Source organism: Elephas maximus, chromosome 11 (genome assembly GCF_024166365.1).
Source record: "Elephas maximus indicus isolate mEleMax1 chromosome 11, mEleMax1 primary haplotype, whole genome shotgun sequence".
Taxonomy (NCBI): Eukaryota; Metazoa; Chordata; class Mammalia; order Proboscidea; family Elephantidae; genus Elephas; species Elephas maximus.
The window spans coordinates 17,481,469-17,507,180 of NC_064829.1; the positions used below are offsets into that span (position 1 = coordinate 17,481,469).

Here is a 25,712-nt window from a genome sequence, read left to right on the forward strand (position 1 = left end):
ACCTGGTTTGACCTAGAAGTAAGATTTGTCACTGAACGTGAACTTTTAACTTTTTTTTGTTTTAATAAATTCAAACTTACAGAAAAGATGTAAGAATAGTACATAGAACTCCCACATATGCTTCACCCAGGTTCCCCAATTGTCAACATTCTACTGTCATATTCTCTCTTTCTATGTGTACATACACGTGGGTTGTGTACATACATGTGTGTGTATCTTTTCTCAACCAATTAAATTGCAAGAATGTTGAATCATTACCCCTAACTACTTCAGTGTGTACCTCCTGAAAGACAAGGACAACTCTCCCACATAACCACAACCACCACCAGTCACCGCTGATCTAATACCGTAACTGAAGGTCAAATCTGAAGTGAGAAAATCTGTAGGACGTGAAAACGTTCACGGAATTTTAAAAAACAAGCGGAATAATAAAGAACAGAGACCAGGTACAACTTGTACTGTTATTAATGCAGATTCATTAAGATCTTCCTCTAAGTGGACGCCATGCATTAGTTATTAATTTCCAAGTAACATCTCCTATTAATACGATACATTAGCCATGTTAAGACGAGTATGTGAGCGTGTGTGTGTAAAGTGTGGCCAAGTATGATGTGCATTAAAACATTTTAAAAATCAAAATAATTAATAAAATATGAAGTAATGCCATACTCTTCTGCCTGAATGGAATCTGCAGGCGCTACGTAATTGCTAGGGATGTAACCATTCTTTCCTGTGGCAATTGATCTTGCTTCCCACCAGTCTCCTTCCCTGCAACACACCAAACAACAATTACCACAACACAGGATACTTCCCACGACACAACATACTGCAGCTTTGTCTTGTACCTGAAGTAGACAAGAGGTATTATTTCCAGGTCTTATTGATACATTAATTTAACCAAGAATTAGGCTCAAAGAATATTCAAAAATAGGTTACATGAATTAAGAGAATAAGAAGCAAAGCATAATTGCATACATCTCCAAATAACACCAAAAAAAATCACATTTTAACTTCAGTCATAAGATCTCTTTTTTATATAATTCTTTCAACCTAAAATGATATACTATACCAAATAAAGCAATTTGGGAGGTAAATCTTTCCAGTTACTCAGTTTTTGACCGAATGCTTCCTTTTTAAAGTTTTATTGATGTAACTTGCGTGCCATAAAACTCACACATTTAAGGTGTACAATTTAGTGGTTTTTAGTATATTCACAGTGTTGTGTAACCATCCACCCAATCAATTTTAGAACATTTTCGTCATCCCAAAAAGAAACCCAGTACCCATTAGCAGTCACTTCCCATCCATCCCCTCCCCACATCCCCGGCAACCACTAATCATCTACTTTCTCTCTGTATGGATTTGTCTATCTGGACACTTCATATAAATGATATCATACAAGATGTGGTCTTTTGTGACTGGCTTCTTTCACGTAGTGAAATTTTTTCAAGGTTCACCTATATCGTAGCACATACTGGTACTTCATTCTTTTTTTACTGACAAATATTTTTCTTTTTAACAGTACATAAAATTGTAAATTTTTTAAAAGTCATTTTAGAAAAAAAGTCAGGGTGCCCTAGCACTCCTATAGCCAAAATATTAACAATGGGCAGTGATGCTAAAAAACTGAATTCCTGGAATAATGTATATTTACAAAAATATTGTCCAAATAAGGCTAAAATTAAATAGTTCTCAGGGCCTGAGAACTATATGTGAGTAATATGTAAGTCCCAATTTTTCAAAATTAATGTGAAAAGAGCAAATATTATCAGTCTTTAGTGAGGACGAGATATTTACAGTCAGCTACTAAAGATTAAGTGCGTGTTTTGCTTTACTAGTGATAAGCCCTGAAAACATACTGTCTAAACTGATATTTTAGCAGCTGGTGGATTCAAACTGCTGACCTTTCGGTTAGCAGCTGAGCACTTAAACCACTGTGCCACCACGGCTCCTCTTACAAATATGTGAGGTGAAGTTGCTCCCTAGAAAATGAAAAGAAAATTCTTTGGTAATTCAAATATTTATAAACTCATACCTCAGTCTGTAGTCTCTTAGAATTGCAGTCTCCTGGTATACATTAGGAAATACTCGTGGCACAGTGGTTAAGCGCTATAGCTGCTAACCAAAAGGTCAGCAGTTCAAATCCACCAGGTGCTCCTTGGAAACTCTATGGAACAGTTCTACTCTGTCCTATAGGGTCTGTATTAGTTGGAATCAACTCAATGGCAACAGGTTTGGTTTCGGTTAGTATATATTTGGAGCCCTGGTGGTGCAGTGGTTAAGGGCTCCACTGCTAATCAAAAGGTGAGCAGTCTGAATCCACCAGCTGCTCTGTGGAGACCTTACGGGGCCGTTCTACACTGTCCTACTGTCCTATAGAGTCGCTATGCGTCAGAACTGAGTCATTGGCAAGGGGTAGTATATATTATGCACTTTCAGATATGCAAACTGAAAACTTTGCATTTGATCCTGCTAAGCAATTGTTGAGGGGCCCTGGTGGCACGATGGTTAAGCACTTGGCTGCTGACCAAAAGGTCAGTGGTTTGTACCCACCAGCTGCTCCGAGGGAGAAAAGTCCTGGCAATCTGTCTCTGTAAAGATTATAGCCTGAAACACCCCACTGGGGCAGTTCTACTCTGTCATACAGCGTCACTATGAGTTGCAATTGATTTGATGGCACACAAAACCCAGTTACTGGTTCATTCAAATACTTATTACAATACCAATTAAGTGACAGACTATGATAGTGTGTGCTATAAACAGGTAAAAAGACAGTCCTCGCCCTCAAGGACTACCTGAGAGCATGGCTTTTCAACTTCAACACGACTGTCACTTTGGTCTGGATAATTACTTGTTGTGGGGGGCTGTCCCATATATTACAAGATATTTAACTTCATCCCTGGCCTCTACCCACTCAATGGCAGTAGCAGCCTCCTGGTCTGTGACAATCAAAAATGTCTCCAGCCATTGCCAAATGTCCCCTGGGTGACAGCCTCTAGTTGAGAATCACTGGTCTAAGACAATGACAAGTGACAAATTATAACTCAAAGTTGTATTAAGAGTTATGGCTGAGGTTTGCACAGGGTGGTGCTATATATAAACACAAAAGAGGGAAATCTATCAAGCAAGGGTGGGGGCTGGGCCCGACAGAACGGGGAAGAAGACTGGAAAGGTTTCCTTGAGAAAGGATATATGAACTACTTTTTTGAAAGGATGAATGAGGTTAGCGAGATAAAGGAAGGAAATGGAGTGAGAGATAAGAAGTCACATTCCAGGAAAAATAACTGGTATGTGTGACGGTATGGAGATGATGAGAAACCCCAGTGCAAACGCCTCAGTGTGGCTGGGCAGTGGAGTGAGAAAGGAAAGGGGCAGACAGTAAATTCGCAGTGAAAGGTGGCTATGACCGCTGTTGCTTCTGTTCTATCTTGGAGACAACTGGTAGCTACTGAAGAAATTTAAAGCAGAGAGGCATGATCATGTTTTATGTTCAGGAACAATAACTGGTAGCAGATGGGGACTAGGGATGGAAGAAAACATGACTGGAAACAAGAGACAACAGATATATTATTCCAGAAGTTATAAAGTGATTTCTTATGCCTATCAACAAAATTATGGAATCTATTTTCCATAACAAACAACCAATTTTCTATGATGGGCCACTGAAATGACAAAAACTCCAAGAGTCACATAAGGAAAAAGCAACTTAATATGGTCAGTTTTAGAGTACAGGAGTGTTTTACTCAGGCTTTTTCCTTTTTTTTTTTTAACAGAAAACAGGTAAGATCTTCAATCATCTGTACTTAGATAAATAGAACATAAAATTCTCTTTATGAAGATTTTTTTGAAAAAGTAATGTACCTATTTGCATATAACCCGTCAATGACCTTGCCCCTTAAGTCTCCACCGTCTGCGGCAGAACCGCAGCAGCACAACCTGGGGCAGCAGTGGCTTCTGGCTGGGGTGTTCGTACTCGCCACATACCTGAGGAAACCAAGCGCACTGCCTGACCAGTGAGCAAAAACAACCAACCAGCCCAGCTGTTTCAGCGTGAAGACCAGGTTTTCTCTGTGTTTCTCCCTCAAAACACACTCAGAACACTTACGTATTGTTAATTATTTGAAATCTTTCACCCTTCTTAAATGAAAGGTCTTCTGTAGTTCTAGCTTCATAATCATATAAGGCCACAAATATAGTAACGCCACCTATTGGAGAAAAAGAAGCAGCCATGGTAAATTGGTAACAAAGAAGAAATAGAACACTACTGTCAGGAAAAAAAAGAAAAAACTTAAGGATAGTTTTCTCCTAGTTTCCAGAATCCATTTTTTAGAAGTTGGGGCTCTGGGCAGCCGAAGTTTTCAAGTTTATAAGATGTTCTTTTGACACATTCCATGAAACTACTTGTGCTCCACAAATTCCAAAATTCTGTAGACCCACAGAAACAAATTTAATTTTGATTCAAAGTAGCAACATCTCTGACTTGGGAAGACAGTCAAATTTCAAATCAATTCTCTGGCAGAAAAAGCACTAATGAGTATTATAAACTCTTGGTGTTGACCTGCCCAATGTCCTACAGACAATGAATGGCTGAACGTTTTTGTTCATAAGACTAATCATTAACAGTAATAACTGAGTTTTTGTAAGATTATTTATTACATGTTTAACACAAAGGTAAAAATGGCAAGTTTTTCTTTACAAACTAAACGGCACGGCTGATACACAAATTATAAAGTACATATTCTAAACAGAACTGTGTCACAGTTAGCATTACATGCAGATGCTTCAGCGATCAGCACACTGAACAGTCAAACTATTCTTTGCAAACAAAGTAAGAAGAGAACAGATTTATACAATATGCATGGCATTTCAGCGTTAAAAATTATTCAAGGCATGTTAAAACATCCCATAATATACTGACATTCTTAATCTGAACGTCTACATGCTCTACTCATTACAATTCCATTAACTTGTCAAATCAATGATTAGTTTTCAAAATATCCATCAGTATTTTTAAAAAATGGTAGAATAAAAGGCAGGTAGTAAAACTACAAAGAACACTAACAAGTAAAAATGCTGTGAAATATAAAACTTGGTGTTCCAAATACAAAGTTACAGAAAATCAAAGGTAAAAATATAATCACGCACAGTTTTTCTCATTTATTTGGCCTCTCCTCTGTGCCTATTTGACATACCTCCTTGAATGTCTAATTTAAAACTTGTTAGCTACAAAACTCTCGATTTTTCTCCCCTAACCTGTACTTACCTCCATCTTCCCACCTAAACAAACGACATTAGTATCAGTTGCTTAAGCCAAGCCCATTACTAGGACTGTCAGTTCTACTTTTAAAATACATTATTTATCTACTTCGTTCCATTTCCTCGCTGCCACTTTAGTCCAAAGGTCCTTGTCATCTCTCGCTGGGGCTGCTGGGAGTAGCAGCCTTCTAACTCCTAACATTCATTCTCCACACAGCTGCCAGTTTTAAAGAAAGGAAATTCAATCATGCACATCTGCGATTAAAACTCTTCAAGAGCTTCTTTCTGGCTCTGAATAAACCCTGGCTTCTTACCAGAGTCTGCAGGGTCCTGAGGAATCCTGGGCTTCTGCTGAACCCTTCAGTCCCCCATCATACCTTTCTCTCTGCTCACACTGGCCTATCCACTAGTCCTCAAAACTTCCGAGCCCCCCTGTACCTCCTGGACTGTTATACGTTATTCCTTCTCCCTAGGATGCTCTTTTCCCAGCTTTGCACATGGCTAGGCCATTCTCATCAACAAACCTCAGCTCAAATGATTCCTCCTCAATGTGCCTTTCCCTGGTCACCTAAAGGGCCTTCACCGATCACTCTAGGTAGTTCCTTCATAGCATTTAAGAATGATTAACCATCCGGTTAAGCTGTTTACTTGGTAACTGCTGCCAGACCCTCATTATAAAGTAAACCTCATTAGGGCAGAAACCTTGTCTGTCTTGCTCACCTCTCTACACCTGGCACACAGATACTCCATGTTCGCTGAATTAATAAATGAATACCTGTCAGTGTAGTATTTCACATAAATAAACTGCTTTAGGTAAATGAAGTATATCTTTAAGTATCAACATGAACTTTAACCATTTTGGATGATTCTCTTTCCCAAAAATATAATCCTGAAAATAATTTAAACTTTTGCTAATGACTGAAGAATATCATCATGGATACCTATCTATTACTGAGGTAGAGTTAAACCATAAACAAACCTAACCCATTGCCACCAAGTCAAGTTCCAATTCACAGCAACCCTACAGGATAGAGCAGAATCATCCCGTAGGGTTTCCAAGGCTGTAAATCTTTACGGAATCAGACTGCTGCTTCTTTCTCCTGTGGAGCAGCTGGTGGGTTAGAACAGTCAACCTTCTGGTTAGCAGTCCAGTGCTTAACCACCTTAGAGTTAAAAAAAAAAAAAAAAAAAAATTGCCATCAAGACTATTCCAACTCACAGTGACCCTACAGGGCAGAGTAGAACTGCCCCATAGGGTTTTCCAAGGAGCAGGTGGTGGATTTAAACTGCCGAACTTTTGGTTGGCAGCCAAGCTCTTAACCACAATGCCACCAAGGCTTCACCACTTTCAGGTTGGGGGCTGGAATTATGTGTTACAGACATCAAGCAGTTGATTACAATCTTAACTCCCAAATGAACAGTCTAATATAATCAGGGTATGGCATTCCTCTGGCTACCGCCACTGGTCCAAGGGTGGGCAGACTGAAGGGAAAACTTTTAGTCCATGCTTGGACAAGAGACTTCTCTTTTGCCCTACTGGTTGTTAATAAGGGCACATGCTGCTCAGTTTGATGGTGGTAAATGTTTTGCCAAGCCAAAGGATAAAGCTGACACTCCAAGGACTGCAGGAGAGACGAGGAAGAAACTTGAGTCTCTGCTGACATCACGGAGCTGCTGTATCAAGGAATCCTGGCACTCACCCTAAGTTATTGTTTAAGCCACTTGAGTTTTGTTTCTTTCAGGGAAAAGCATGCTGATATGGGATCCTTTACAAAAGAGTGTGGCTCTCTTGCTCTATTTTAAAGTTTCTGAACCTACTTTTTACAGCATTTCTGTCTCCATGAAAGGCTGTCTGCTATTCCTTCTTCCTGTTCTCTGAAAAGATGTTATAATAAATGAAGTTCTAGACTAGGACATCAAATCTAAACTCTACTGTTTATTATTTGTGACTCCAAAAAAAAGAAAAAAAAAAATTTAAACTGTCCAGGCCTCACGATTTTTTTTTTTTTTAAATCAGTAGTATCTGGTGGAAAAATTGTATTATCATCAGTACACTGCCATTTAATTAATATTTATTAAGTGATTACTATAATGTTTTAATAGTGGATAGCATTTTACAATTCTGAGAAGTTGTAAGATTTTTGAGGGAGGGGTATGTTTTTAATTTTTATATCCCCAGAGCCTGCCACACAGTAGATGCAATAAACATTTGAATAAGGAATTAATGAAATAGAAAATAATATAACCCATTACATAATCATCATCTGATTATCACCAAATCTCCCAGAACAACAATTATGTATACAATAAGACTTTAATTTTTGTTAGAGCCTATAATTTTCACATATAATTATTTTAAAAGTCCCCAAGAAAGTTATTTTTCTTACAACAAACCTTATGTAGGTATTGCCCAAAGTCATGTTCTCAAACTGAAAACAGAACTGTCTGTTGAAATCTCACCTGTTAAACTAGTAGGATATGAACTTGGCACCACTGAGAATGAGGAAGACGTTCCTCCAAAAGGTGTCACACCTGAGGAACCTCCAAACGGTGTCATGGAAAGACTGCTAAAATTAACAGATGTCCCCTTGGCTGAAGATGATGGTGCCACTGAAGTGTGCTCTGCTCCATAGTGGCTGGCACTTGTACTGACAGGCTCTGGAGTATTTTCAGTTCTATATATGGCTGGACTTTTACTCTCTTTACTTTTAATGCAGCCCATTATAAAATCTACAAAAGCAATAAGGTAAATATTTTGAGAAAGCCGTTAACATACAGGATACTTCAAAAGATTCAATTCAAAAGTAGACAAGGCATTTTTCTCTGCAAAAAGTATCATTAACAAAACAAAAAAACCAAAAGGCTAAAAATGAAGTCTCTTCCCTTCCCTTATCTTTTTTTTTTTTTAATGTGAAGTACTTTATTCACACTTTTTTGAAAAAGTAGCACTGAATTGTCAATTCATGGTTTGCAATTAAAGAATCAAAGACTTTTTTTTACAAACAATGTCATTTCCCGAATTAAAAATCTCTCCTCTAGGTTAATTAAAGCATGTATTTCCATGTGTCTTAAGTAAATGACCATTCTTGACCAGAAAATGTTTGCTAGAATCTACAGAACCAAATCTCCTCCACTGGGGAAGCAGGGCCTGCCCCTAAGGCAGCATCCAGTCCTCAGTGAATCCATAGCTCACGGATCTCAGACATGTCTTGTCCCCTTTCTTCAGTGTCAGATCCCACTACATCAACTTTAAATGTACAGAGGTAAAGAGCAGGCCTAAGAGTCTGGTACAGAGCAAGTTTATCAATTTTAGAGTCAGGTTTCATACAGCTGGAATCCTAAACAACCATGGTGTGATCAGCTACAGTAAGATTTATAGAGGATTTACAACTGAAGTACCAGGATGCCCTTCCTTTCGCAGTGCGCCAGATTCTCCTGAGGAATAGCTCTTTAACGGTATCCTGTTGTTGACTGGCACAGAGAGCAACAGTGCAGGAGGTGAGCATCACCGTTTAGTTGGGTGGGACCAGGAACCAACATCGGCAAACAGAGACGTCAGATGGGTTTATCTTGGAAGGGGTCGGGAGTTAGGATCATAAATGTCCCACGACTATGTAGAAACCTCTGGAAGCACATACCAAGTCTTGCAGTAAATAACCAAAAGAGCCATTTTTGAACCCTGAGGCTACAGACAGATGATATTCACCAACACAGTCATCAAGGTGAGAGTCTAGTAGGCAATGATGGTGGCAACTCTGCAAGTACGGCTCTGGGTGGTTTGCACCCAGGAATGTGCTCTGTCCAGAAGACAGTGCTGCATTTGAGTACATGTGGCATTGTAACTGGTGGCCCCTTACTGCACACTCTTGCATGCTGAACTGATTAAAATGACTAGCCATATTATTTATTCTGATTTGTTACAACTAATGTAACTTCAATTTTTTTATTGTGGTTAAATATATGTAACATGAAATCTGCCATTTTAACCTTTTTTTAAGTGTACAATTCAGTGGCATTATATTCATAAATTACTATTACTTTTCATCACCCCAAACAGAAATTCTGTACACATTAAGCCATAACTTCCCCCCACATGTATCTTCATTCCAATTCTGCTAAAGCACTGCTCCAATCATGTCACCCTCCAGCTCAACCACTTTCACTGGCTCAATGACAATATGCCACAGTGTGCTGGGGAAACTATGGGCCGCAATGTGCTGGGGAAACTATGGGCTCTGAAGTCAGAGAGGCCCAAGTTTGAGTCCTGGCTTTCTACTTACTACCAGAGTAATTTCAAGTATGTTGCTTATCCTCTCTTCACCTCAGTAACTTAAAAAATGGGGATAATATCACCTACCATTTCTGTTTTGTATATTCTCACAAACATTTTCTGGCCAAGAATGTTCATTTACTTAAGATAGATGAAATTAGCCAATTCAAAGAATTTTCACATTTTAATTAACCTAGAGGAGACAGTTTTAATTTGGAAAATGACATAGGCTTCCTGTGAGGATTAACTTCATTACAAGTACTAGACAACATCTGGCACATAGTAGGTGCTAACAAACACTGATCCTATTCCTTCTATCTATACAAGCACTGTACAACAAAAACATAGTGCAAGCCACAAATGCAAGCTGCATATATAATTTTAAATTTTCTAGCAGCCATATTAAAAAAGTAAAAAGGCAACAGGTGAAATTAATTTTAATAATGTTTTATTTATAACTCAATATATCCAAAATATAATCATTTCAACACGTAATATAAACACTGTTAGTGAGATGTTACCTTCTTTTTTTGTACTGTCTTAGAAATCCAGTGTGGGTTTTACAGCACATCTCAAATTGGACCAGCCACATTTCAAGGTCTCAGTGACTGTATGTGGCTGCTGGCTACCATACGGGACAGTGTAGCACTACGCCGTTTCTCTTCCCTAACAACAGACATGGGAGGAGTTGGTAGTTCAGAGGTAGAACTCTCAACTTCCACTTGGGAGAACCAGGTTGGATTCCTGGCTGACGCACTCATGCACAGCCGCCCCCTCTGTCTGCGGCGGCTTGCATGCTGCTACAATGCTGAACAGGTTTCAGCATAGCTTCCAGACTAAGACGAACCAAGAAAAATCAGCCAGTGAAAATCTCATGGATCACAAAGGTCCACTCCACAACAGATCACAGGATGGGGCAGGACCAGGCAGCGCTCTGCTCCATTGTACACGGGGGTGCCGTGAGTTGGAGCCGATTCGAGGGCAGCTACCATCAACAGACACACCCTCAGTGCTTGCAGAATTAAGCACAATTCTCACCCTAGTGTTCTATCTCTCCAAAGTTAGCTCCTACTTTCTCACACTTAGGCTCTCAAGAAAAAAAAAAAAAAAAAAAAACACCTGTTCCTCAAATACATATGCTCCGAGCTTCCCTATTTTTCTCCTCCTCTAATTGCTTCTGTCCATAATACTCTCCCCACATCTCTACCTGCTAAGATCCTGTCTGTTCACTGATGGTTATCACAAACATTACTTTTCCATTTAGGCTTTCCCTGTAATTGGTAAAAATCATTTTCCTTGAAGCCTCCAATGTACGTTTAGGGAGATTTTTGTATGAGATTCTCAGCTTATTCTATTTCATATCTTGTTTTTTGCTTACTATCTGTCTTAGTTATCTTGTGCTGCTACAACAGAAATACGACAAGTGGATGGCTTTAACAAAGAGAAATTTATTCTTTCACAGTTTATGAGGCTAAAAGTCTGAATTCAGGGTGCCAGCTCCAGGGGAAGGGTTTCCCTCTCTTGTTGACTCTGGGGGAAGGTCAAATCCTTCCCTGCTGCTGCAGCCCTGAATTCAGACTTTCAGCCTCATAAAATGTGACAGAATAAACTTCACCTTGTTAAAGTCAGCCACTTGTGGTATTTGTTACAGCAGCACTAGATTAAGACAGACAGAATTTGGTGCTGGGAGATGGAAGTACCGCTCTAACAGATACCTACAATATGGAGGCAGTTTTGAAGCTGTGAATGGGTAAAGGATGGAGGAGTTTTAAAGTGCTTAATAGTAAAAGCCTGGAAACCCTGGTGGCATAGTGGTTAAGAGCAATAGCTGCTAACTAAAAGGTCAGCAGTTCGAATCCACCAGGCACTCCTTGGAAACCCTGTGGGGCAGCTCTACTCTATCGCATACGGTCGCCATGAGTAGACTCAACTCGATGGCAACAGGTTTAAAGGTAAAAGCCTAGACTGTTGCTTTGAAGAAACTGTTGGTGGGATTACAGACATCAAAGACAATTCTGGTGAGGACTCAAAAGGAAGTGAGGAGAGCTGTCACACTGGAGATGGCACAGACAGCAAGAAGCAGCAACAGAGTACTGACAGCAGCAGAGAAATGGCAGCTGCAGAACCAAGAGACCAGTGCCAGACAGCACTGGAGCCAACCCATGGAGTGAGAGCGCTGAGTGCCTTTGTACAGGAGGGTTCCTGGTGGAGTGCGACGCATCCAGGCACTTATCAGTGGTGGTAGGCTTGCTGATCTGACTCACACAGCGAGAGAGTTGAGTGCCTTCCAGGCGAAGTTTACAGAGGAGTGGGGAACTTATCAGTGGAGCTAAAGGGCTTTGGAATATTTGCCCTAGCAGGGCAGACGTGGGCAGAGATGCCTGAGGGGCCAAGGGGCCAAGGAACCAGGAATCAGGCGCTGAAGAAGACAAGGAACACAAGAAGCAGAGCTGCTGCAGTCTCAAATGTTACGGCCACAACTTCAGAGGTGAAGCCATGGCCTCTGGGCTTTGAAAAGTGGGACCACAGCCTCCTAGGTTCCAAAGAGTCAGCTCTTCACCAGCTCTGTTCTACAGTGTGGGGCTGCCACTCAAGAGTGCCAGCAGGATGGGGCCAGATCCGCTGCCCAAAGCTGAGGGGGTGCGGCTGCCATGCCCAAGTGGCAGAAGAACAGGGACTGCCGGGGCCGAGGGGGTAGGGTCAACACTCAGAGGCACTAGGAGAATGGGGCCATCCAAAGGCAAGGGAACAGAGTTGCCACTTCAGGAAAGGTGGAGCTGAAACCCAAGGCCGAGGGGCTTCCACTCAGAATCTGGAGACTGTGGCCAATACCCAGAGTCTGGAGGGCAGGACCATTGTTTAAATGGTCTCGGAAAACAGAGGATTATTTTCAAGCCTTGAGAGCTAATGTAATGTGTTCTGCTGACTTACTTGGTGCCTGCTATCCCTTTTTCCCTGCAATTTTTCCCATTTGTAATGGAAACGTCTAGCTTGTAACTATTCCACCATTGTACTTTGGAAGCAGATAACTTGTATTCTAGGTTTCACCGATGAAGAGAAATTTTTGGATTTTGGACTTGTAGTTGAAGTAAGACTTCTGCTATGACATGACGGAGTAACTGTGTTTTACATGTGGCAAGGACATGAATTTTGGGGGGCCAGAGAGTGGAATGTTATGGACTGAATTGTGTCCCCCCAAAACGTGTGTCAACTTGATTCCCAGCACTGCGTGATTCCCAGCAATGCATGACTGACCACCATTTTGTCATCTGATGTGATTTTCCTATGTGTTGTAAATCCTATCTCTATGATGTTAATGAGGCAGGGTTAGAGGTAGTTATGCTAATGAGGCAACACTCGATCTACAAGACTAGACTATATTAAGTCAATCTCTTTTGAGATATAAAAGAAAGAATCAAGCAGAGAGATAGAGGGATCTCATACCATCAAGAAAGTAGTGCCAGGAGCACAGTGCATCCTCGGACTCAGGGTCCCTGTGCTGAGAAGCTCCTAAACCACAGAGGATTAATAATAAGGACTTTCTTCCAGAGCCTACAGAGAGAAAGCCTTCCCTCGGAGCTGATGCCCTAAATTTGGACTTCTAGCCTACTAAACTGAGAGGATAAATTTCTCTTTGTTAAAGCCATCCACTTGCGGTATTTCTGTTACAGCAGCACTAGATAACTAAGACTCCAGTCTAATTTCCAACCCACCACCAAGCTACTGGCAATACATTTCTCAAAAGCAAGGGTTGTGCTTGACTCATCTCTTATCCACTGTACTGCCTACCAATGTGACTGGAAGACAGTAGGTTTACTAACACTACAAAATCTGCACTATTCTATTCACTTTCTGCAGAAGCACTAATGTAGATTTCATTAAATCACTTATTTTTAAAGTTCATTCTTATTTGTCTATTTCATCCCTTCCTATGACATTCAAAAGGGAAGTAGGTGAATCAGATGAGTGCCTCAGATTGAACAGTTACAACCTTGGCTACATGATATTAGTTTAAAATATAGCTATAAATATTAAAATAGATATACTCTCAGAATCTCAGAGCTGGAACATCTTCAGATCACCACCTTAAAGGGTACATTCTAAAAATACAACACTTAAGTGCAAGCATCAAAACACAACTGGGAGGACCTGAAATTTAAATACACGCTGAAAACAACGTGAGGGAACGTAAACTAAATAGACACAAGCAACTGCTTCTGAAAGCATTAGAAGAAACTAAAGGGGAATCATTTCACGGTCTTGGGTTGGAAGAAGTCTTTTCAAGCATGACATAAATTAAAACAACAACTAATAGATCTAACTATTATTATTCCAAATGAGGGGCAGGGGTGGAGACAAGAACACTTGAGTGAAGCTAAAGACATGCCAAATACGGAAAATAGCTTTGAATTCGTTAATGCTTTAACTCGCTCTCTCCGCATACACATATAAAAATTGGTTGACCTTCTTAATATAGACAACTCTTACATATTGGGGGGAAGCTCAGAGAAAATTAGGAATGCCTATTAAAAGGCAAATCACAAAAAGAAATATGAAAGCCCAATTGATATTTGAAAATCTGTCCAACCTTCCCAGTCTTCTAATAAATGCAACTTATCCTCAAATATCATTTCTACATTTAGGTTAGATTCAACGGCAACCTAAGATTACATAATTACTAAGACATCATAAAGATTTTCTCATATCTATAATGCTTCAGGAAACCCTAGTGGCATAGTGGTTAAATGCTACGGCTGCTAACCCGAAGTTCAGCAGTTCAAATCCACCAGGTGCTCCTTGGAAACTCTATGGAGCAGTTCTACTCTGTACTATACAGTCACTATGAGTCAGAATCGACTCGACAGCAACGGGTTTGGTTTTTTGGTTTATAATACTTCGATGTATCAATTTCTCACTGTTTTTCTTAAATTCCATTTTAAAAAGTTATAATTTACAAACAGTAAAATTCACCCTTATAAGTAAGACAGTACACGATACTAAGGGAGTCTGCACAACTTGACCAAGGCAAAGTCACAGAAGCTCCATGGACACATCCAAACTCCCTGAGGGTCCGAATTACTGGGCTGACGGCTGTAGGGACCATGGTCTTGGCAAACATCTAGCTCAAGTGGCATAACATAGTTTATAAAGAAAATGGTCTACACTCTTCTGTGGTGAGTAGCATCTGGGATCTTAAAAGCTTGTGAGCAGCCATCTAAGATACTCCACTGGTCTCACCCCACCTGCAGCAAGAGAAAACGAAGAAAACCAAAGACACACGGGAAAGAGTAGTCCAAAGGACTAATGGACCACAAGTACCAGAGCCTCCACCAGACTGAGTCCAGTACAACTAGATACTACCCAGCTACCACCACTGACTACTCTGAGAGGGATCACAATAGAGGGTCCTGGATAGAGCTGGAGAAAAATGAGAACAAAATTATAACTCACAAAAAAAGACCAGACTTACTGGTCTGACAGAGACTGGAGGAACTGTGAGAGTAGGGCCCCTGGACACCCTTATACCTCAGTAATGAAGTCACTCCTCAGGTTCACCCTTCAGCCAAAGATTAGACAGGCCCATAAAACAAAATGAGACTAAAGGGGCACACCAGCCCAGGAGCAAGGACTGGTAATGGGGAGGCCAAGGTCAAAAAAGGGAGAGTGTTGACATGTTGTAGGGTTGGCAACCAATGTCACAAAACAGTACGTGTATTGTTTAACAAGAAACTAGTTTGCTCTGCAAACCTTCATCTAAAGTACAATGTAAAAAAATTAAAAAAAAATTAATAATTCACCCTTACTAGTGTGCAGGTCTGCATGTTTTGACAAATGCATATGGTTGTGCAACCACCTCAATGAAGAGAAAACAACAATTTTATCACTCTCAAAATTGCCGTGTGCTTTTACAGTCAACCTCTCCTCTTTTTTCCCCTCTTAACCTCAGGCAATGACTGATCTATTTTCTGTTCTTACAGTTCTGCCTTTTCCAAATGCCCTATCGTTGAAATCATCCAGTATGAAGCTTTTTGAGCCTGGCTTCTTTCACTTAGCATAACGTCTCTGAGATCCAGCTACATTTCTGCGAGCATCAGCAGTTCCTTTCTTTTCATTGCTGACTAGTATTCCAGTGTATGCATATACCAGCTTGTTTAACCATTCTCCAGTTGAGAGACATGTGGGCTGGTTCCACTTTTTGAAAATCAAAAGTAGAGCTACTATGAACATACACATTCAGGTTCTTCTGTAAACATATGCTTTCATTTCACTTGAATAAACGCATAGGAACAAAACTACTGAGTTGTATGAAAAGTGTATGTGTAACTTTATATGAAACTAGCAAACTTTTCCAAAGCAGTTTTAATATTTTCCATTTCTATCATCAAACCAAGCATTTCAGTTGCTCTGCACTTTCTCAAATACTTATTATAGTATTATTTTTAGTCATCTTAATAGGTGTGTAGAGATATCTCTCTGTGGTTTTAATTTATATAAAGCTTACCATTCTACATTGTAATTTTACATGCAAGAAAACATTTCATTATCAGCCTCATCTCTTATACCTATACGAAGTTCTCTAATCTTGGAGCTCCCTGGGTAGCACAAATGGTTAAGTGCTCGATTACTAGCCGAAAGGTTGGTGGTTCAAACCCACCTAGAGGAACCTTGGAAACCCTGGTGGCATAGTGGTTAAGAACTATGGCTGCTCACCAAAAGGTCAGCAGTTTGAATCCACCAGGTGCTTCTTGGAAACTCTACGGGGCAGTTCTACTGTCCTATAGGGTCGCTATGAGTTGGAATCGACTCGACAGCAACGGGTCTGGAGAGGCACCTTGGAAGACAGGCCTGGCAATCTGCTTCTGAAACATTAAACAGCCTTGAAAACCCTATGGAGCATTTCTGCTCTATACACACAGGGTCGCCATGCGTTGGAATCACCTTGTCGGCAACTAACAACATCATCATCTTGACTTCAAACACTACAGTTGAGTTTTGCCTGTTTTTAAGGCTTCTTATAAATGTAATCATAAACCATGCAATTTTTTTGTGTTTGGCTTCTTTTACTTACTATGTCTGTAAGACTCATCCATACTGTTGTGAGGTATACTTTGTTCATTTTCACTGTCATATAGCATTTCTTTATATAAATGTACCATCAGTTATTTATTCATTCCACTGGTAAAGAATTTGAGCTGTTTTCAGTATTTTGCTTAATATTACTATGATGATGGTAAGGAATACTCCTGAACTATCTCTTGGTATACACATACATGCATTCTGCTGGAAATACACTCTGAAGTAGAATTGCTGGGTCACAGTATGCACTGCTCAACAGTTTTCCAAAGCAGGTGTACCTGTTTGTACTCTCACCAGTAGAGGATGAGAGTTACCACTGCTTCATGTCAGGGCTTCAAACCAGTTCATTCAAACCTGCATTTCTAACAAGTTCCCAAGAAGTTATACATAAGAATCACCAGGGGATCTTGTTAAAATGTAGAATCTGATTCAGTGTATCTGGGGTGGGAATACAAATTCTCAGCAGGGAACCTGTTAGAAATGTAAATTCTCAGTAGGGGTTCAAATTGGAATGAACAGATTCAAAGCCTTGCTTCACATCTTCCCAGATACTTTTTTTCAATATTTTAAACTTACCTCTCCTAGCTGAGTGTGCAGTGGTTTCTCATGATTTTAATTTTATGTTCATAATTATTAATGAACACTTTTATATATGTTTATTGGTCATTCTCTTTTGTGAAATGCCTGTTCAAGACATTTGCTCATTTTTCTACAGAACTGTTTTTTTCTTATTGGTTTATAAGGCATTCTTTCTATTTTCTAAGTACCGATAAGCGGGATTTTTTTCCTCTTCACTCCAGTATCCCCAGACCTCACAAAAGGGCTTGGAACATAATAATCACCGATAAATGTTTTTTAAATGACTGCTTACTCTGCTTTCCTTCAGACTTTAATCATCCCATTTCCATAATTTCGCCTCATAATCTGACTATTAATTCTCAACCTCCAATCCAACTCACCCAAAACCAACTAAATCCACTGCCACTGACTCAATTCAGACTCACAGTGACCCTGCAGGACAGAGCAGAACTGCCCCCCAGGGTTTCTAAGGCTGTTACCTTCACAGAAGCAGACTGCCCCATCTTTCTCCCACAGAACAGCTGGTAGGTTCGAACCACCGACCCTTCAGTTAGCAGCCAAGTGCTTAACTACTACACCACCAGGGCTCCTTAATCCAATCCAAGGCAGCTCTAATATGCTGACTACCTAATAAACTTTATAAAGTAGAGCTCTGTCTATAACACTCTTTAGGATAAATCTTTCAATGGCTTCCTACTACCTACAGAATAAAATCCCAATTCCTTAACTGGATATTCCAAGTTAATTTCTCCAATTTACTTTCCCTATCAACACCATTCTCCTTCCAAAACACGGATTTGGGGTTAGGGAAGACTAAACAGTCATTTAGATTTTAACTATGCAAATTATTTTTACAACTATATGTAGTTCAGTGTTGGTGAAGTACAACGTGAAAGACTAAGAAGGGGAAAGACGGAGGCTGGAACAGACAGCAGCAGGAGACAAAGCCTACACTACAAAAGATCTTATATATTTACTTCTACTTAACATCATTTGCTTTATATGTATGAGCATTCATTTAATTTTTGTTGAAAGAATGAATTTCAATTCAATCCTGATTAATTCTACCCAATCCTGATTAATTCTACCCACCAATGCACCTAACATTTACATCTCCCCCAAAAGTCGAGCACAGCAAGAGTTCTACCAACAACTGTTAAGTTATCCAACTATTTCCTAACTTATCAATTCCGTCAGATAAGTTTTTCAACTTTATATCAGGTGGTCATATATCAGAACTACTTACACTGTGTATCAGAATCCACTTTATGACAGTATATTTAGCAGAGCTGAAACAAATTTGAAATAATGCATCTAACTCAATCATAAGCAGATAATACATTATTACTTTATATAATGTGTTAAAGTATTTGATTTTAATAATATTTTACAGTTTGATAGTGCTTTATGTTTCCAAAGTATTTTACTATTATGATTTAATTTGATCCCACAGTAATCCTAATACACTACCAGAAGAAGAGTAGGTATTATTTTCCACTTCTTGTATCTGAAGAACTTGCAGCCTAGGGAGGTTAACTGACTTGCTCAAGGAGATGAGGCTAAAAGAGAACACAACTAGGGACCCAGGTTTTCTGATTTCTATCCTACTTTCTTTCCACCATACAGCCTCTTATGAAGTCTTGTTATAACATCTTCTGTTCACTGCTAAGTTTCTAAATATTAGCCCTTTAGAAAACGTTACAATGATAACATTATTGGCAGTCAGCTTCACTGCTAGACTTAGGACACAAATCTACTAACTTTGAAAATAGTGTCCTACCCCGCTCCACCGTAATAGTTAATCAAAAAATCCCAAATGATTTAATGTACTTTTGAACTTCTAAAAAAAAACACTTAAATGTACATTACTTCTATAAATTAACTCTAGAAAGCTAGCCAACTGTGACATTATATACTACATCCAACTGGGGGTGAGAGGTGGGGGAGGCCCTGATTTAGCATTGCCCACATGGCTCCAATTTACCACTCTGGGTCTTAAACCTTTAAGAAATCCTAGAGATATAATTTATAGACTTAATTACATAAGATATGAAATCAACAGTCTCATAGGTCACAGTGCTCTACAGCGATGAACATAAGCATTTTTCTCTAACTTTCACTTTTAATCCACTCCCTTTAGCCTCAAGCACAAAGGATAGGAAGGGCCAGGAAAGAACAGAAAACACAGGCAGAGAGGAGGAAACAGCAGACTAATAAAGGGCGTGAACTCTGACTTGTAAAAGCAAACAAAGAACTTAATTTTCCAAGAGCCAAAGGAGAATAGAAAATGTGAGCAATGGAAACTGAGCCTGCAGTGATCCCTGGTGATGGCGATTTTCCGCCATCTTGTTCCTTTTTATTTTTCAGTTGAGATATACAAGCCTTTGACATTAGAAAAAATAAGCCAACTCATTTAAAATTCCTGATACCCACAGTTTCTTTAAGGAACTCTGGCATACGATCAGTCTATGAGAAGGACCTGATATCAGGAATACTTAAAAAACTGTAAAGAATGCTGACAAGTTCTGTATGTTATAAATTATAATAAAAATAACTTACAAATTAATGTAAAGCCTCAAGATATTTTAAAACTTATTAAATTCAACATAGAACAGATATGAATTATGATGATCCCAGGTAAAAGTTAATCACCTTTAGCCACCTTAGGCAATTACTAAAACAGCTTGCTGGTAGAAACCAACCCAACCCCAACCCTCTGCCGTCGAGTCGATTCTGACTCACAGCCAACCTACAGGAGAGAGTAGAACTGCCCCATAGGGTTTCCAAGGCGCAGCTGGTGGATTCAAACTACTGGCCTTTTGGGTTGTTGGTACAAAGGCACCTGTAAACTATTTATTAGGTATCATTCTCTCTGCAAATTTAGTCTCTTAATCTCTAAAGCAGATTTTATACCTAGCTTAAGAATTTTTATCCTCTCAGATATTCATACCTTATCTCTTACCCTTTGTCAAGATTTCTGACCACCAAATTAAAGTAAACAATTAGATTCTACTTTCAAGTCTCATGTAAATTAAATGCTCCTCAAACTACTGTACAAACTCTTCTTTACTGGGGTTTTAAATCTTAAAAACATACAATGCAACTGTTTCATTAAAACAGTGCATGTCCCTTCTGCTTTTTATTTCTTTAGTAAGACTAAAGCACAGGAGAAATTAGGTATACACACATTTTTTTGGAAACATTAGTTTATAAAACTGGCCCAAAACCCTTTAGTTTTTCCCAAATTCCTGAGTATTTATTTCCACCATCCTTTTGCTGTGACAGTAGCCTGAGTTTTTTCCTCATAAAGCTATCTATTTTTTTATAAGAACACATTTCAAAATACTAAAAACTTTATACATTTCAAAGAAACTTCTCATATTTTTGGCCCAAACCAAAGTGAGTTAACATTTTATTGCAAAACTCAGGTGATTATTGCACTTCCTTTACTTTTTTGTTATATTTTCAAATAACACTTTGTTGCATTTTGATGAAACTTTACACAGTAGATTAGGTTCCCATCTGACAGTTTCTACACAAACTATTCAGTGACATTAGTTACATTTTCCACAACGTGTCTTCTCTTTAATTGTGTTCCGATTGTTCCGTTTCCAGTACTCTAGTTTCCCTGCTCCCGTATCTTCTCTGCTTTAGAGTAAATGTTGACCTTATGGTCTCATATAGATGTTTTTTTAGTAGAACACCATATTTATGGGTAATATCCCTTATTTTGTGTGCCACTCTATTATTTCGCTAAAAGGTGATCACAGGAGATAGTTTTGGTATATGGTTTAAAGAGTATCTCCAGGTGACAGTCTCACGGAGTCCTCTAGTCTCAAATGGTCCAGTAAGTCTGGCCTTTTTTAAGAATTTGAGTTCTGTTCTACACTTTTCTCCCATTCTATTTGAGACCACCTATCGCGAGCCGTCAGAATGGCCAGCAGTGGTAGCGGGGCACCACCTAGCTCTTCTGGTCTCAGGGTAGACCAGGCTGTGGCTTGAGTAGGCTCTTGGCCCTGTACACTTGTTTCCTCTCTGAGACTTTGGTTTCTTTCTGACTTTTTTTGCTCCTGACGAGTAGAGACCAAATAGCTGAATCTTAGATGGTTGCTGGCAAAATTTTAAGACCCCAGACACTACTCACTTTGCTAGAATGTAGAACATGAACTTTGTGAACTATATTATGCCAACAAGTCATAAGACTAAGGTTCTAAGCCTTCAAACCTAGAAAGGCAATCTTGCGAGGTGTTTGGCTATGCCTGAGAAGTGTTTGTAATTGTGTCTCCTATGAATAAATGTGCTTACACCACGTACATATAAATACTTCTATCTGTGCATACATATGCATACATCTGTATGTACCCGTACACCTGTATACGTATGTATGTGACCGTAATTCATTTTTTTGGCCATATTGTTGGTGCTGTCGCCAAATCCCTGAGTTTTAATGTATATTTTATTTAACAGATTTAAGACTTAATAAGATTCAGTTAATAATATAGTAATCAAATGTATACAACTGTAAACAAAATTAATGCAGCAGATCTGGCAGCAAGGAGGATTAGGCAACAGAAGTAATAAGCAAGAAATAGCCAGGTGTGTTTCAGAAAACAAAATAAGCGCATGATGGTGAGCATGGCTGAAGGTGAGTTTGGGGAAGCAAGGCAAGAAGTCAATCAGGTTATTCTGTTACAGTTCTCAGAGACTAGGAATCTTCCTGGCCTTAATCCTCTCCTATCTTCAATCTAATTTTTCTAGTAATAAATAAAAAAGTTCTTAAAAATAAATTTGATTGGTATCCAACATTTAATTGTAACTTGAGCATATTATACACATTTAAAATCACTTCCTTAGAGGCTGGATGAACCTCTGAAACTATTGCCCTGAGATAATCTTTAAACCTCAAGCCAAAGATATCCTCTGAAGTCTTCTGAAAACCAAATACTTGTTTAGCTTAACTAGTAAAAAATGTCTGCCTTGAGCATTATGCTCTTCTAAGAACTATCTATCTGGGATCAAACTGACAACACCAACTCAAAAGTTTAGACAGGAACCTTAGGGGCCAGTGAGTTTACGTTAATGTGGGAGGAACAACTCAGAAAAGGAGGGTGAGAATGGTTGCACACCTTGAAGAATGTAATCAGTGTCACTGAACTGTACACGTAGAAACTGTTGAATTGGTGTATGCTTTGCTGTGTATATTCTCAACAGCAACAAGATAAATACAATTAAAAAATTTTTTTTAACTTCTTATCCATTTAAAAAATTTTATTTTAAAATAATTCCAGATTTATAAAAGTGTTATATCCACTTTTTAAAAATATTGTTCTTTATGATTATTTTGCTAATATCCCTTCTCAAGCAAGATGTTCTATTACAAAATGAAGTAAACAGTTTATTTTGATTTGGTTAGAGTTTAATGCAAAGTTTTAAAATGTCTGTTTCAAAATTTTAATTGCCAAATATATTAAAAATCTTTTTATTTCAATTTTTAACTTTCAGTAAGAGTATGCAGTCTTGTTATTGATAAATAAAAAAGCTACACAGTTTTGGCATACACTAGGTACTTAGTATTAATGTTTATTACTCAAATTTCTTAGCTTTCGTTTCATTCAAAATCCATGCCAGTATATTTCCATGGGTATCTACTCGTAAATGGATATGTAAAGTGCCAATTTTGCTTTTTAAAATAGCTTGTTTTCTAAAAATAAAACTCTACAGAATAGTAATTATAGAGTACAATGGATAAGCAAAGATTTTCTAGCAATTTGTTAGAAAAGAACATGACCTTTCTTTTTAAATTAATGGAAAAAAGGAAAAGTCAGATCTTCTAAAACATCAGAACCTATACGACAGTTACAGGAATTCTCTTCCAGAAACCAAAAGGGAGAAGATGAAAGATGAGTTCTCGTTATGTCAAAATATACAGTATCTACAGGAGGCTCTCATAGCCAGTACAGCTGTCTACTGGGCATCCACTGGGCTATCTTCCAGGAATGTCAAATTTACCATAACGAAAATAAGACCTGTCATCCTTCCCACTCAGATCCATTCTTCCTTCTCTGTCGCTGACGTCTTGGCCAATGGTAAACACAGTGTTCCCGCTTTAGTCAGAAACCTGAGAGTCCTTCTTAACTCCTACCCCTCCCATGCTCCACAGAGCCAATCAATCACCATGATTTACAATTCCACCCTCTAATCTCTATAAAAAGGAGCCGGGTGGTACACCGCTTAAGTACTTGGCTGCTAACTGAGAGGCCAGCAATTCACACCCACCAGCTGCTCCATGGAAGAAAGATGTGGCAATCTGCTGCCGTAAAGATTATAGCCTAGAAAACCCAGTAGGACAGAATAGACTCGCTTACACACAACAACAATCTCTAAAATTCTTCCACTTCTCCCTCAGCTAATTACTACTTCCCTTGGCTACCAACCGTTTACTGTCTGGATTGTTCCAAGTGCCACCTAACTGACCTCTGTGTCTCTGGTCTTACAGTTTCTCCAATCTCTTCTGGCTGTATTGTGGAGAATGTTTATTTTTTTTCTAGAAAGAAAACCTGGTTACAAGCCTTCAGTGGCCCAGACCCCCGCTGTTTCCAATATAAAGTTGAAACTCTTTAATAAGAAATAAAAGGCCCTGCATGATTTTCTTTATTTCCTTCTCCTGGCTCATCTCCTTCCATTCACTTCCTTGCATTCTATGCTCCTGGCACACTGAATTCCTTTAGACACTCAAATACACAATATTCTTTTCACAAATGCTTGGCACAACTTACCTCTTTTCTTATGCTTGGCTTCTAGACTACTCAACCTTCAGGTCTTAGCTTAAATGTTAAAGGAATCTTCCCTGACCTCCCATGAGCTCCTCTGAGCACATTTTATTCCCTCCCTACAGCATTACTACACTGAACTGTTACAGCCTGCTTGTCTCTATCCTTCTCGGAACTGCAAGCTTTGGGGCAGCAAGGCTTCTGTTTATATTTTAACTTAGCCGAGAAGCTGGCCCATCGTTGTTGTTGTTAGGTGCTGCTGAGTCGGTTCTGACTCATAGTGACCCTATGTACAAGACAACGGAACACCACCCCATCCTGAGCCATCCGCACAATCGTTAACGCTTGAGCCCACTGTTGCAGCCACTGTGTCAGTCCATCTTGTTGAGGGTCTTCCTCTCTTTTGCTGACACTCTACCTACTTTACATGATGTCATTCTCCAGGGACTGATCCCGCCTCATAACATGTCCGAAGTTTGTGAGACGCAGGCTTGCCATCGTTGCTTCTAAGGAGCGTTCTGGTTGTACTTCTTCCAAGACAGATTTGTTCGTTCTTTTAGCAGTCTGTGGTATATTCAATATTCTACCCCAACAACACATTTCAAAGGCGTCAATTCTTCGGTCTGTCTTACTCACTGTCCAGCTTTCACATGCATATGTAGCTACTGAAAACACCATGGATTGGGTCAGGTGAACCTCAGTCTTCAAGGTGACGACTTTGCTTTTCAACACTTTAAAGAGATCTTTTGGAGCAGATTTGCTCAATGCAACGCATCTTTTTTTCTTTAAATTGTTTAAGTGAAAGTTTACAGCTCAAGTGACTTTCTCAGGCGAAAATTTATACACACATTTTTATGCTGCTTTCTAATATGACAGCATACTCCTTTCCACCCCAGATTTCCCACTCCATTCAACCAGCTCCTGTCCCTTTCAGCCTTCTCATCTTGCCTCCAGACAGAAGCTGCCCATTTAGTCTCATGTATCTACTTGAACTAGGAAGCGCATTCTTCATGAGTATCATTTTATGTCTTATGGTCCAGTTTAATCTTTGTCTGAAGAGTTGGCCTTGGGAATGCTTAACAGAGAGTCCAGGATCCATGTCCTCCATTAAGTCTGATCTTCATACTAGAATTTGAGTTCCGCACCCTGCTTTTCTCCTGCTCCTTCAGGGACTCCGTGTTGTGTTCCCTGTCAGGACGGTCACTGGTGGTAGCTGGGCATCGTCTAGTACTTCTGGTCTCAGGCTGATGGAGTCTCTGGTTTATGTGGCCTTTTCTGTCTCTCGGGCTCATATTTTCCTTGTGTCTTTGGTGTTGTTCATTCTCTTTTGCTCCAGGTGGCTTGGGACCAATTGATGCACCTTAGATGGCTGCTCGAAAGCTTTTAAGACCCCAGATGCCACTCACCAAAGTGGGAGGCAGAAAATTTTCTTAATAAACTTTGTTATGCCAATTGATCCAGATGTTCCCTGAAACCATGGTCCCCAGACCCCTGACCCCGCTACTCTGCCCTGCAAAGTATGCATCTTTTGATTTCTTGACTGCCGCTTCCATGGGTACTGGTTGTGGATCCAAGTAAAATGAAATCCTTGACAACTTAACAATCTTTTCTCCGTTGATCATGATGTTGCTTATTGGTCCAGATATGAGGATTTTTGTTTTCTTTAAGTTGAGCTGTAATCCATACTGAAGGCTGTGGTCTCTGATCTTCATCAGTAAGTACTTCAAATCCTCTTCACTTTCAGCAAGCAAGGTTGTGTC

At 39.4% G+C, this 25,712-nt stretch overlaps 1 protein-coding gene across 6 annotated transcripts in view; it reads right to left on the reverse strand.

Moving 5' to 3' along the window:
- Positions 1 to 25,712, reverse strand: part of YES1 (YES proto-oncogene 1, Src family tyrosine kinase) — a 118,374-nt gene that overhangs the window by 49,403 nt on the left and 43,259 nt on the right. For all 6 annotated transcript variants that reach the window (XM_049902157.1, XM_049902156.1, XM_049902158.1 and 3 more), the window contains 3 exons: positions 7,717 to 7,986; positions 4,106 to 4,205; positions 670 to 768 (listed from right to left, as the gene is read on the reverse strand). In XM_049902157.1, the coding sequence (XP_049758114.1) occupies positions 670 to 768; positions 4,106 to 4,205; positions 7,717 to 7,978 (461 nt within the window). In that variant the 5' untranslated portion in view covers positions 7,979 to 7,986. The remainder of the gene's footprint in view (positions 1 to 669; positions 769 to 4,105; positions 4,206 to 7,716; positions 7,987 to 25,712) is intronic.